Here is a 15,345-nt window from a genome sequence, read left to right on the forward strand (position 1 = left end):
TATGCCTGTATAAAAAGTACTTGGAAAACGAGTTTAATTCTTGGCTTCAACTTGCTTTTACGATATTTTCAGTGTTATGCCCAAGGGTAAGGGCAGGGAACTGGGCCATTCACTTAGTTTCAAATAAAAGTAGTTTTCCCTTATTATCCATCTTCTGCCTGGGAAAATAAATCAAATCAGGCTGCTGAATTTGGGACCCATAACATTTACATGGTAATAAACCTTAACATGCCAAAAAGTGGATTGTAATTCTTTGTGATATTGAAGAAATCTGTGTTTAGTCTGTGCTACTTAAAAGTGCACTTAATAGAAGAGTTCTCTTCATGGCTCAGTGGTTAAGGAACCCGACTAGGAACCATGAGGATGCAGGTTCGATCCCTGGCCTCGCTCGGTAGGTTAAGGATCCGGCTTTGCTGTGAGCCATGGTATAAGCCATGGTATAGGTCACAGATGCAGCTTGGATCTGGTGTTGCTGTGGCTGTGGCGTAGGCTGGCAGATGTAGTTCTGATTCTGATTCAGCCCCTAGCCTGGAACTTCCATATGCCATGGGTGCAGCCCTAAAAAAGCAAAAAAAAAAAAAAAAAGTACACTTAATAGCAGTGTATGGAATTAGCACTAACCCTCCTCCCACAAACATACTCACACACAAACATGCAACATAAGTGTTTTTAAAAACACCATAAATTTTATTAAAGTGACCATAAAAATAGGGGAAAATGCATACAAATGAGACTGTCCAGCTTGTTCTTAGATCTTCTTTGAACCAAATTGTCTTGTTTTGATTTTGATCTCAATTAGGGGGCTATAGAAATAGTCTGAACATTTGAGGCCTGAAGGAAAAAATCCACCTTCGAAGGCACAGAAGTGAAAATAATTATGGTGCTTGGAAATTATAAGTAGTTCAAGTCACCTGGAGAGTAAAGTATGTCTAGCATAGAATCTTATTTTTTATATTAGGACTTTTAATTATGAAATATTTCATATATATGGAAAAGTAGAGAACCTAATATGACATCCATGTACCTACCTCCATAGTTAATAGCTGTTACCCATTTGCCATATTTCTTAAATCTCTTTTCTTTCTAAATGATAAAATATCAACTATTCAGTTACCTGTCCATCATTTTACCTTCCCTCCCTTTTCAGAAATCATCATCATCCTGAAGTTCACGGGTGACATTCCTATGTATGTTTCTGTGTATTAGTGGACACAAGTGAATCCCTACACTCTTGTAAACTTTCCGTTTTAAAATTTCCTATAATAGTATCATAGAGTATATGTCCTCTTATAACTTGTTTCTATTGCTTGATGTTATGGTTTTTATCTTTAGCCACAGGGCATAAATAACACCATAAGGAGAGTGGAGACCAGCATTCAGTATTGCACAGATAGTTAATCATGTATTTACCTAAATTTATAGCTCACCTGGAGGGCGATTTGGTGGTGACAGTTTTTGCATTTGGAGAAAATGTTAATGCCATGCAGACAGGACTGGACACCAGAAACCCTAGGGAATACAGGAAAAGGAAAAGAGGGTTATTTGCATCCCAGTCCTTCCATTTCTGAAGACCATGTGCACTCTACTATAGTCTACCCTACGGGGCAGTGACTGGGGCTGCAAGGTCTTAGTGATCCTATTTCGGAAGTGCACTGATTTCCCAGGAGGTGCTCTTCCTGGATGGGTGTCTAGACTTGCACAGGAATCAGGTAACCACATCTCTGAACTTCCATCAGGGAATCCTTGTATCCTGATTCTCTCCCTCTATCCTGATTCCCTATCAGGGAATCCTCCTATCCTGATTCTCTCCCTCTTCACTCCTATAGATCTTCTCTCCTACTAAGAACTTTGCTCACATGACTCTGTCCCCTGTAGGCTGCCAGAGCCGAAAGGTTGGGTGGATGATATCCCTTTGGTTTTTTTTCCTGTCCTGACCCACAACACCCCACTTTCATTCTCTGAAGATGTTCTGCTCATTGCTGGTTGCAGTTTGATGGATGGAGTAATCTTTAACTTTCTGTACATCGTTAAAATAAAGGAACTAAAGGGCTGTTTGCTTTCGAGACACAAAATTGAGTTACTGATTTAATATCAGATATCTGTGAGCTGTTATATGCACTCCATCTTTCCTCTTGTTTGCCATGTTGCTCCCAGAACATCTTAAAGAGGCTCCTGACATGCAGAAGCTCTCAAAACAGAGAAAAGAGACTCTGCATACATTTTCCTTTTGAAGCAGCATTTACTTATTCAGTAATAACCTGCCAGATTAAAGTTATCTTGACCTCATGTACTGTCAACTAATTATATTTTATTCCTGTTGCATTTCCAAGTGTACAAAACTAAAAACAAGTGACTGCATACAAATCACGCTGTGTGAAGATTTTTAGGCCATGTTCAAATACTACAGATTTGATAAATATATTTGTCTAACAAGGGTAGGACAACGAGCTCTTTGTTTGCGGACATACTTTATTGTCATTCCGCGATACTCCTCCCGTGTGGCTGTTTTATAGAACATAAAGTCTAGGTATCCTGTCGGAATCTCAGATCTTATTTATAGCTTGCTTCAAAGTGACTTATTGTCATTTGTTATGTCTTATTTGATTTATATAACATCTTTCCACCAAATTGCTCATGGGTATATTTACATAAAGTGTGTACACACACACACTCCAACTTCATTAAGTGCTATCATGTAGTTAACATCATAGCATCAAGAATCTATGGGAGGAGGTCTCCTGAGACATAGCAGATTAAGGATTTTGCGTTATCACTGCAGCAGCTCAGGTTGCTGCTGCTGAGGGATTATCCCCTGGTGTGGGAACCTCCACACACTGCAAGAAATGTCAAAATTAAAAAAAAAAAAAAAAAAAAAAAACCAAAACTGTGAGAGGATTTTCTATTTGTTTTTTTTTTTTGCTCCAATACCATATTCTGGAAATGCAATGGCCATATTTCATCTCACTTGAGTGTCTCTTGTTTTCTCTTAGGTGGATCGGATCATCTTCTGTGTCTTCCTAGAAGTCGACTTCAAAATCTACAAAAAGAAAATGAGCGAGTTTTTCCCTGCTGGTGAGTAAAGCCATTTGTTTCCCTTGAAATGGGAGGTTGAAGAAGTGAGAGCATCACTTACAGTTCTACTACTTTATTTTGGCTTGTCAAGACTCTTGCAACTGTGATTTCCATACACTGGTCATACATGCCACCTTCTTAGTTTTTAAGATCTAAAGGAAGTGATGGGAAATCTAGGCTCTCGACCTCTTCCTCCTACTTGTCTTGGAGGAGTCAATTCATCTCTTGAGTCTAAGTTCCTCACATCAAGAGTGAAGAGCTGAACCAAATGACATTGCCTCTCACCCTAAACTGCACAATTGATCTGTAATTTCTTTTCCCCACACTTGTAAGTGGCCCTGGCCTGTGCCCAACACCCACTGTGTTAAACAGATTAGAAATTGTAAGGAGCCAATGTATATTTATATCCACATTTCCAGCTATTCATGCATTTCATCCCTCTTCTCCCCCATTTTCTTGGACCAAATTGAATTGAAGATGGCAGTTCTTTCTAGGGTAATCTGAGAAAGATAGTTATTCATCTTATTTCATACTTCTTTTGAGAAAATAGGAGAAACCTCAGGGTTACTAAAGATACTTGAGTGATAGATTAACATTGAATGTGCCATCAGCTGGAATTTGTTCATCTGAATATTGCTCCCCCCACCACTGTCCCTCTTCCAGCGTCCAAAGGCTGAGGCTCTATTATTTATTTTATTTTTATTACTCAATGAATTTTATTACATTTATAGTTGTACAACGATCATCACAACCAAATTTTATAGCATTTCTATCCCAAACCCTCACTGCATCCCCACCCCCCAACCTGCCTCATTTGGAAACCATAAGTTTTTCAAATTCTGTGAGTCACTATCTGTTCTGCAAAGAAATTCATTGTGTCCTTTTTTTAGACTCCACATGTAAGTGATAGCATATGATGTTGTCTCATTGTCTGACTGACTTCATTTAGCATGATAACTTCTGTGTTCATCCATGTTGTTAAAAATGCTGTTATTTTCTTTCCTTTTGAGGGCTGAGTAATATTCCATTGTGTGTATGTACCGCATCTTCTTGATCCACTCCTCTGTCGATGGACGTTTAGGTTGTTTCCCTGTCTTGGCTACTGAATAGAGTGCTACAGTGAACATTGGAGTACATGAATCTTTTTGAGTCATGGTTTTCTCTGGATAGATGCCAAGGGGTGGGATTGCTGTATCAAATGGTAATTCTATTTTTAGTTTTCTGAGGAATCTCCATACTGTTTTCCACAGTGTTTTCCCCAGTTTACACTCCCACCAACAATGTAATAGGGTTCCCTTTTCTCCACACCCTCTCCAGTACTTATTGTTTGTAGACTTTGATGATGGCCATTCCGGCTGGTGTAAGGTGGTACCTCATCATGGTTTCGATTTGCATTTCTCTAATAATGAGAGATGTTGAACATTTTTTCATGTGTTTTCTGGACATCTGTTATGTCTTCTTTGGAGAATTGTCTGTTTAAATCTTCTGCCATTTTTTGATGGGCTTGTTTGTTTTTTTGGTATTGAGCTGCAGATGGTGTTTATAATATGAATATTTGGAGATTAATCCCTTGCCAGTTGCTTCACTTGCAAATATTTTCTCCCATTCTGTGGGTTGTCGTTCTGTTTTGTTGAGGGTTTCCTTTGCTGTGCAGAAACTTTTAAGTTTAGTTAAGTCCCATTTGTTTATTTTTGTTTTTATTTTCATTACTGTAGAAGGCAGATCTGAGATGTTGCTGGGGTTTATGTCAGTTTTTGGCCTAAGAGTTTTCCTTGAAAGTTTTATAGTATCTGGTCTTATATTTAGTCTTTAATCCATTTTCAGTTTATATTCGTGTATGGTGTTAGGAAGTGTTCTAATTTCATTCTTTTATATGTGGCTGTCCATTTTTCCCAGCACCACTTATTGAAGGGGCTGCCTTCTTTGTCATAGATTAGTTGACTGTAGATGCATGGGTTTAATTCTGGTTTTTCTATCCTGTTCCACTGATCTTTACTTCTATCTTTGTTCCAGTACCATATGGTTTTGATGACTGTAGCTTTGTAGTACAGTCTGAGGTCAGGGAACCTGATTCCTCCAGCTCCATTTTTCTTTCTCAGGATGGCTTTGGTTATTCTGGGTCTTTTGTGCTTCCAAATGAACTTTAAAATATTTTGTTCTAGTTCTGTGAAAAACGTCTTTGGTAATTTGATAGGGATTGCATTGAATCCATAGATTGCCTTGGGTAGTATTATCATTTTGATATTGACTCTTCCAATCCAAGAGCACAGTATGTCTTTCCATCTGTTTGTGTTGTCTTTGATTTCTTTCGTCAACATCTTATAGTTTTCGGAGTACAGGCCTTTTGTCTCTTTAGGTAGGTTTTATTCTTTTTGATGTCATGGTAAATGGGATCATTTACCTAATTTCTCTTTCTGATCTGTTGTTAGTATATAGAAATGCAGTCAATTTCTGTGTATTAATTCTGTATTCAGTGACTTCGCCAAATTCATTCATGACCTCAAATTGTTTTCTGGTAGCATCTGTAGGATTCTCTAGGTATAGTATCAAATCATCTGTGAATAGTGAGAGTTTTACTTCTTCCTCTCCAATTTTGATTCCTTTTATTTCTTTTACTTCTTTGATTGCCATGGCTAGGATTTCCTAAACTATGTTGAATAGTAGTGGTGAGAGCGGACATCCCTATCTTGTTCCTGATCTCAGCGGAAATTCTTTCAGCTTTTCACCATTGAGAATGATGTTAGCTCTGGGTTTGTTGTATATGGGCTTTATTATGTTGAGGTAGGTTCCTTCTATGCCCACTTTCTGAAGGGCTTTTATCAGAAATGGGTGTTGGATTTTGTCAAAGACTTTTTCCGCATCTATTGAGAGGATCATATGGTTTTTATTTTTCAGTTTGTTAATGTGGTGTATCACACTGACGGATTTGGGATATTGAAGAATCCTTGCATCCCTGGGATAAATCCCACTTGATCATGATGTACAATCCTTTTAATGGATTGTTGGATTTGGCTTGCTAGTATTTTGTTGAGGATTGTTGCATCTATATTCATCAGTGAAACTGGCATGTAATTTTCTTTTTTGGTAATATCTTTGTCTGGTTTTGGTATCAGGTTGATGGTGGCCTCATAAAATGAGTTTGGGAGTATTCCTTCCTTTGCAATTTATTGGAATAGTTTCAGAAGGATTGGTTGTTAGGTCTTCTCTAAATGGTTGATAGAATTCTCCTGTGAAGCCATCTGGTCCTGGACTTCTGTTTGTTGGAAATTTTTTAATCACAGTTTCAATTTCAGTTCTTGTGATTGGTCCATTCATCTTTTCTAGTTCATCTTGGTTTTGTCTTACAAGATTGTACTTTTCTAAGAATTTGTCCATTTCTACTAGGTTTTCCATTTTATTGCCATATAATTGCATGTGGTAGACTATTATGATCCTTTGTATTTCTCTGATGTTCATTGGAACTTCTCCTTTTTCATTTCTAATTTTATTGATTTGAGTCCTCTCTCTTTTTTGGTTGATAAGTCTGGCTAGGGGTTTATCAATTTTGTTGATCTTTTCAAAGAACCAGCTTTTCTTTTCATTGATCTTTTCTATGATTTTCTTCATTTCTATTTCATTGATTTCTGCTCTGATCTTTATGATTTCTTTCTTTCTGCTAACTTTAGGTCTTGTCTGTTCTTCTCTCTCAAGCTGCTTTAGATGTAAAGTTAGGTTGTTTATTTGAGCTTTTTCTTGTTTCCTTAGGTAGGCTTGTATTGCTGTAAACTTTCCCCTTAGAACTGCTTTTGCTGCATCCCATAGGTTTTGGAGTGTCATATCTTCATTGTCATTTGCTTCTAGGTATTTTTAAATTCCCTCTTGATTTCTTCAGTGATCCATCGGTTGCTATGTAGCATGTTGTTTAGTTTCCACATGTTTGTATTGTATTTTTTTTGCAGTTTTTTTCTTGTCAATTTCCAGTCATATAGTGTTGTGGTCAGAAAAGATGCTTGATTTGATTTCAGGTTTCTTAAAGTTACTGAGACTTGATTTGTAGCCCAGGATATGATCAATCTTAGAGAATGTTCCATGTTCACTTGAGAAGAATGTGTATTCTGTTGCTTTTGGATGGAATGTCCTATAAATATCTATTAAGTGCATCTGGTCCAATACTTCATTCAGGGCCTGTGTTTCCTTACTGATTTTCTGTCTGGTTGATCTGTCCATTGCTGTAAGCAGGGTGTTAAAGTCCCCTACTATTATTGTTTTATTGTTGATTTGTCCTTTTAAGGTTGTTAGCAGTTGCCTTATATATTGTGGTGAACCTATGTTGGATGCGTAGATATTTAAAATTGTTATATCTTTTTCTTGGATTGATCCTTTGATCACTATGTGATGACCTTCTTTGTCCCTTAAAATGTTCTTCATTTTAAAGTCTATTTTGTCTGACATGAGTATTGCTACTCCAGCTTTCTTTTGATTCCCATTTGCATGGAATATTTTCTTCCATGCTCTCACTTTCAATTTGTATGTGTTCCTAGAAGTGAAGTGGGTCTCTTGAAGACAGCATATATATGGATCTTGTTTTTGTATCTATTCAGCCAGTCTGTGTCTTTTGGTTGAGGCGTTTAGTCCATTAACATTTAAGGTAATTATTGATATGTATGTTCTTATTGCCATTTTATTAATTGCTTTGGATTTGTTTATGTTGCTCTTTTTTCTTTCCTTTTTCTCTTGCTCTTTCCTCTTCTGGTTTGATGACTATCTTTAGTGTTGTATTTGAGTTGATTTTTCTTGTTTGTGTGTCAATTGTAGATTTTTGGTTTGCAGTTATTCTGAAGTTTTGATATGAGTCTATATATATATATATATGATTGTTTTAAGTTGTTGGTCTCTTAATTGCAAGTGCATCTCCAGTGTCCTGCATTTGTACCCTCCTTTTCTCATGATTTCTGATTTTGGTGGCATAGTTGTGTGTGGATGATTTCCTGTCTTTACTGGGTATATGCCTTTACTGGCGAGCCTTGTCATTTGTGGTATTTTTGTTTCCTGTTGCTGTCTTTTCTTTTCTGCCTAGAGAAGTTCCTTTAGTATTTGTTGTAAAGCTGGTTTAGTATTGCTGAATCCTCTTAGCTTTTGCTTATCTGTAAAGGTTTTGATTTCTCCTTCAAATTTGAATGAGAGGCTTGCTGGGTAGAGTAATCTTGGTTGGAGGTTTTTTTCCTTTCATCACGTTAAGCATATCATGCCACTCCCTTCTGGCCTGCAGAGTTTCTGTTGAAAAATCTGCCAATAACCTTATTAGGGTTCCCATGTATGTTATTTGTTTCCTTTCCATAGCTGCTTTCAATATTTTCTCTTTGTCTTTAATTTTGGTCAGTTTGATTAATATGTGTCTTGGGTGTTCCTCCTTGGGTTTATTTTCTATGCTATTTGTTGTGCTTCCTGGATTTGAGTTGAGTGGTTCCTTTCCCATGTTAGGGAAGTTTTCAGATATTATCTCATCAAACATTTTTTCTGTCCCTTTCTCTCTCTCTCTCTTCTCCTTCTGGCATCCCTATAATACAGATGTTGGTGCATTTAACATTGTGCCAGAGTTCTCTGAGACTCTCTTCATTTCTTTTTGATCTTTTTTCTCTTTTCTGTTCCACATCAGTGATTTCCACTAGTCTGCCTTCCACTTGGCTTATTTGTTCTTCTGCCTCCTATATTCTGCTATTGGTTGCTTCTAATGAATTTATTTCAGTTACTGGATTTTGCATCTCTGCTTGCTTAAGTTTTAAATCTTGTAATTCACTGCTCAAAATTTGCTGTAAATTATCAGTCTTTGCCTCCAGTTTATTTCCAATGTTTTGCACCATCTGCAGCTTCATGAGTATAGTCTTTTTCCTGGAGGCTGATGAGCTGCAGATCACTTATCTGTTTTTCTGGTTTTTTTTTTCCTTGTTCCCATATCTGAATTATAGTTCTCTGAATTTTCATTTTTATGGTTTTTGGTGTGGTGTTCTTTTTTGCAGACAATAGAATTGTAGCCTCTCTTACTTCTGATGTTTGCCCCCCTTTGTCAGTGAAGTTGGTATGGGGGCTTGCTATAGGCTTCCTGATGGGGGGGACTGGATCCTGCCCACTGGTAGGTGGCACTGATTCTTATCCCTCTGGTGGGTGGGGCTTCATCTCTGGGTGAGATTAGAGGCAGCTGTGTGCTTGGAGTTCTTTAGGAAGCCTGTTTCCTCATGGGTGGGGCTGTGGTCCCACTTGGATTATTGTTTGGCCTGAGGGCTTCTCAGCACTGATGAGTGGGACCAGATTTTCCCACAATGGCCACCTCCAGAGAAACACATGTTGATGAATATTCCCAAGACCTTTGCCTCCAATGTACTTCCCCCATAATGAGCCACAGTCACCCCATTTTCCAGGATATCCTCCAAGAACTAGTCAGGTCTGACCCATTTCCTATGGAGCCTCTCCTTTTCCCTGGGACCCAGAGCACATGAAAGCCTGTGTACGCCTTTCAAGACTGGGGTCTCCATTTTCCCCAGTCCCATGGAGCTCCTGCACATAAGCCCCACTGGCCTTCAATGCCAGATGCTCTGGGGACTCTTTCTCCCAATGCCAGACCCCCAGGCATGGGGACTTGATAAGGGGCTCAGAACTCTGGCTCCTGTAGGTGAGTCTCTATGATACAGTCATTTTCCAGTCTGTGGGTTTCCCACTCGGGAGGTATGGGGTTGCTTGTGTCATGTAATTGCCCTTTCTACCTCTTGATGTGGCCTCCTCTTTGTCTTCTGGAGTAGAATTTCTTTTTGAAAGTTTCCAGTCCATTTCGTTGAAGGTTGTTCAGCATTTGGTTTTAATTTTGTTGTTTTTATGAAAGAAGTTGAGCTCCAATTCTTCTATTCTGCCATCTTAATCCCATCATGAGGCTCTTTTAATATCTTGTTATTTTGATGGTGCCATTTAAGTCCCAGTGCCATAAATTGGAGAATGGCTTCCAGGAATTTCAGGTTACCTCAGCTTAATTTCAGAGAGGTTTTTTTTTTTTTTTTTTGAGGTTTTCATGTCCATCTGAAGTAGCCTTTTTTGTAACCAGTGACTCTGGCAGGTGGGAAGGAATGAACAAAAGATGCTAATGCCCATTGACTATCCTAAGTGGTCTATCAGAACCAAGGATACAGAAGATGCCCCCACCCACTGATCTTGACAGGATGCTTAGCTATAAAACAGCCACAGAAAAGTGCTAAGATGTTCAATTCTAGGCTGATTTCTCCTGAGTGATTTGAAGTCTTCTCTAATTTATAACTGAAAGGTGAATCTGCTCAGTGTACTTAATTTGGGACTTTACAGTATCTTCCTAACTAGAACATAACATAAATCCAGAAAGACTCTCATGAAAGCTTCATAGTTGTGATCTTTTTCATCTGTTTCCTCTTTCTCCTCCTTGTCTCGCTTTTATTCATTTTTTAAGCAACTCAGTGTTTTCCAGAGTATAACGCACATAAGTTTAATAAGTAGCTATTGATGTGAGTTGAATTTAATAAATTTTTCTCCCCACAATCTGATGTCTTCTTTCTGTTTTAATCTCCTTGATCCATCCTCTTTATTTCCTGCATAATCACAGTGAGCAGATTGTACCTGTATTTCTGCATTTTTAAGTATTCTTAAAAGAAAGTGTTCATTCATGTAAAAAATGCAACTTGCCAAAGTGTGTGATTGCAAATGTCTTGTCAATATCACAGCACCATTTATAAGATTTTATAAATTTTGGATTCCTTGATATATTTGGAAATAATGACATCATATCATTTTTATGTTTCCTAAAATGAAAACTTGTTTTCACTCTAACATATGATAAAAAATAATCACATAAATATGATCCATTGCTATTAAAACAAATCTATCCATCAGCAGATGTTTCCAGTGATGCAGAGCCAAAAATCATGCTATAAGTTTTTAAAAATGGGACAGTTTTAGAGGTCTAGAATGTATTAATAACTATGCAAACAAATTATTGTTTGGGAATTGCTACTTTAAATAAATCCAAAATGCATCTTAGCACTTGAGCGAGTGAAATAATAATAAAATCATCTTGAGTTTCACATCAGTGATTTGAATCATGCCGTGCTCATGAAATTATTTCCATTTCATATTTATAATGGTAAGTACATTTTTTAACTAAATGTCACAATCCTCCAGTATTATTGAGTATTTCTGCAATGCTGAGGCATTAGCCATTTTAAGTTCTAAATATGCAATATGAAATAAAGGTGATTTCTAATGGAATATGTGACTGCTAATATAGATGATATGCATTTTCTGTTCATAATTTGAATTTATGGTTAATTCATAACCATACCATCTTTGATTGGAATATAATTTTTCTGACTTCCCATGCATTCCCCCTAGACTGACTTCAGAGTGTCTCTAACTAGTCTTCTTAACCCTTCCCAATGCAATAATGGTCATAGTTTAGGAAAAAAGAAAGTCATTTTTATATTTAACCAAATCTCTGTGTTTTGGGGTTCTTTAATTCCATGTCTTTAAATTTTATAATTGAGACTCAAAGACAAAATGAATGTGAAAACAAAAGTTAGAAATGATTGTAATAGAGATATAACACATGCATAAGTACTACCTAATATTAACAATAAGACTGATAGCTAACATGTATAGATTGCTTTCTATCAGTCATAAAATACATAGGCTAAATCAGTTCATATTCATTGTAACTCTAAGAAAGTAGCACTATATCAACCCTACTTTTTAAATATAGAAAACAATGCACACTTTAGAAAAATGAGACATACACCTAGGAAATAACAGAGCTATATTTTAAAATTGAGAATGATATCCTCATGGCACAAATGATAAGAACATCTTCAGGGAAAGCTAGGGTCAGATTCTAGGATGCAATTGGAGCACTGAGAAAATCTTCTTAATTTCATCAAACACCCATCACCTTTCAAACCTGTCACGCTTCTCTTTTTTCTAATATCTGTGTATTTCCTTGAAACCTTTTTGAATAGGAGTCAGACTAGCCCATAATGGAAATGCAGTAGGAACCTTGGGGGAAAGAAAGCAGCAAGAATGTTTTTCAACAGTTTTATATCTTTCTATGGGTGAAGCACTTATGACTTTTTCCTTCCAGGGGTATTATTTGGAAGTCTGGTGTGGCAGCTTTATGGAATTACCATACACTTTGGTTGCAAATAATTTATAGTTACAGTGAGTCAGTTCATAGCCTACAGCAAATAACGTTTGTATGATTCAAGTCAGAAGTCTCTTTGTTCTTTACATAAAAGGTTTGTATTTTTCAGTGTGTAGGATTTATTATGTGTAGTTTTCACTGAATATAAAAAAACAAAAACACAATTTCTGATCTTGAATATGGAAGTCTGTTTTTCTTATTGGAATCTAAGTCCTAATAGAGAATTTAGGGATATTAATTTTCCTCATCATAACAATGTCAGATTCACAGTTTTGAAACTATATAAAAGCACCATTTTCCCCCCTTTTTATGGCCACACCTGTGGCATATGGAAGTTCCTGGGCTAGGGGTTGAAACGGAGCTGGAGCTGAGGCCCATGCCACAGCTGTGGCAACCCTGGATCCTTAACCCACTGAGCAAGGCCAGGGATGGAACCCACATCCTCACAGATACTACTTAAGGTTCTTAACCCACTGAGCCATAGTGGGAACTCTGCAAAGAATCCTGATGTTGGAAACTTGAATGATATCATGGTCAAGCCCCCATACTCTCCCATTTGAGGGGAAACCTACATTTTTTATTGCAGGAGTTGCCAATTAGGAGTGATTTTGCCCTTCAGAGAACATCTTGAGACATTTTTGTTTTTCACAACTGGGCAGGGCTCCTGGTATCTAGTGGTAGATGCCAGCGATGGGGCTAAACATCCTTTAAAGTACAAGGTAGCCTCATAAAACAAAAAATTATCCTTCTACAGATGTCAGTAGTACAGAAGTTGAGAAACTCTTCTACTATAACCATCGCTCTCACCATTCAGGCTGCCAGGTCAGACTTTGCCTTTGGATTGGGTTTATTTCTGCCTACTGATGACTTACCTGTCTTGCTGGCTGAGGAACCTCTGCCCGCAGCCTGACCTCTGGCTTCCTAGATTCATGACCCTCTCCTAAACTACATTCCTGGGTTTTCTCCCTTCCACTTCCCTCTGTACCCACAGATTTCTATGTGTTGACCTCTGTTACCCTCCACCCCAATGGCCTGGTTCTCCCAGTTCCAACCCACTCCTCATATCATTCAGCTGTCCCTTCCCAGGAAATCTAGTGTGATAGTCTCAGGCAATTTGATTAAATGTTACATAGGCTTCATGCAACTAATGAGTAAGTGTGGAGGTGAAGGCTAACACATAGAACAAGGAAGAATAGATTTACCAATTACCCTCTCTGTTGCCTCTGTCCCCTGATGCTGGGAATAGAAAGGTGGAGACAGGGTTTGGGGCAAAGGGGAAAAAAAATAGCTTTATTGCTTTGCCAGACAAAGGAGGCCACAACAGGCTAATGCCCTAAAGACTGTGCCCTCCCTTGGGAGAGATTAGGAAGTTGTTTTATAGTTTGGGACTAGAAAATAGGGCCACAGATAAGGATCAGGGTACATGCAAGCTTTCGTTCTTCACAGTTGGTGTTTAGTGGCTCCAGGACTATTTCTGGCGGTCCTCCTCTTCCGGTGTTCATTTGTTGAGGGTTTTAGTCCTACAGAACTCAAAGATATTGTATATGTATCCCTCGAAGAGGAACCAGGCCCCTGCCTTGAGGCTGCACCATTGTCCCTTGACTAGTCCTCCCTTGTCTCTTCATCCCCTCCCTCCCTGATTAGTAACAGTTTGACTCTGCCCTTTGGAACTCAGGGAAGGTCACAGACACTGAAGCTTACTTATGCCCCTAATAAGAAATAGGGGACACAGAAAGGCTTCTGTCCAGGAGTCCCATAGGGTTCTGCTCAGTTTCATCTCTACATACCTCAAGCAAAACTTATTACTTCTTTGGCTAAAAGTTTTCACTTTTATCACTGACCATTGGGTCAGTGAACATTCATTGAAAAAAATTACCTTGTAAGCTCACAAATACATTTGATACTAGAAATCTTCAATCCCCTACTGGTATCCAAGCTCAACTGATTCATTCATAATGAAAACAACTAAAATTCAAACATTTATCCATATTTTCTTTATTTTTTGGCCCTGAAAGCAATTAGATTTGTCAATTTTTTCTCCAGGTAAGAAATGTATGTAGCTTTTATACAATACTCATGTTGACTTACACAGAGTTAAATGTAATTAAAATGTATCTTTCAAATAGTAAATATCCAGGGAGTTTCCATTGTGGCTTAGCAGAAACAAACCCAACTAGTATCCATGAGGATGCAGGTTCAATCCCTGGCCTCACTCAATGGGTTAAGGATCTGGCATTGCTGTGAGCTGTGGTGTAGGTTGCAGATGCGGCTTGGATGCCATGTTGCTATGACCGTGGTGTAGCCCTGAAGCTGCAGTTCTGAATTGACCCCTTACCTGGGAACTTACATATGCCACGGGTGCAGCCCTAAAAAGCAATAAATAAATAATATAGATAAATAAATAAATGCTATCCAAGAAAACTGATACAATAGGAAAATGATCCTAGGATGGAGATATATTCATCTCAAACCTGCCCCTTGTCTCTAAAATGATTTGCTTTAGACAAAATATTTCATTCCTGTGTATGAGTGTGACTCAACAATTATATGAGGCATTTCTGTTGTGGCTCAGCAGGTTAAGAACCCCACGTAGTGTTTATGAAGATGTGGGTTCAATCCCTGGCCCCGCTCAGTGGTTAATGATTCAGCATTGCCCTAAGCTGTGCTGTAGGTCACAAATGGGGCTTGGATCTGGCTCTGCTGTGGTCATGGCATAGTCTGGCAGCTGCAGCTCCAGTTCGACCCCTAGCCTGGGGGCTTCCATATGCCACAGGTGCAGCCTTAAAAAGGAAAAAAATGTTATTTGAGAAAACGTAGAAAAAAGAGGCTGAAATTTTCCCTCCATTCTTGACACAGCAAAATAATGAGCCATTTCACTAATATTTGGGGGGCATTTCTCAAGTATAACATCAAATGATAAACTTTATAAAATTACAAAAATATTCACTGCCTTAAAAATGAGCTTAGGGCGTTCCCACTGGGCTGCAGTGGGATTGGCGGAGCCTCTGGTGTGCTGGGATGCAGGTTCAATCCTAGCCCAGCACAGTGGTTTAAGTATCCAGCATTGCTGCAGCCTCAGTGTAGATTGC

The 15,345-nt window shown here is 38.2% G+C and overlaps 1 protein-coding gene across 5 annotated transcripts in view; it reads left to right on the plus strand.

The window, feature by feature from the left end:
- The window catches only part of MACROD2 (MACRO domain containing 2), a 2,051,742-nt gene that overhangs the window by 1,837,035 nt on the left and 199,362 nt on the right, over positions 1-15,345 (plus strand). For all 5 annotated transcript variants that reach the window (XM_021077529.1, XM_021077532.1, XM_021077531.1 and 2 more), the window contains exon 9: positions 2,991-3,072. In XM_021077529.1, the coding sequence (XP_020933188.1) occupies positions 2,991-3,072 (82 nt within the window). The remainder of the gene's footprint in view (positions 1-2,990; positions 3,073-15,345) is intronic.

The sequence above is a fragment of the Sus scrofa genome, chromosome 17 (assembly GCF_000003025.6).
Source record: "Sus scrofa isolate TJ Tabasco breed Duroc chromosome 17, Sscrofa11.1, whole genome shotgun sequence".
NCBI classification, from domain to species: Eukaryota; Metazoa; Chordata; class Mammalia; order Artiodactyla; family Suidae; genus Sus; species Sus scrofa.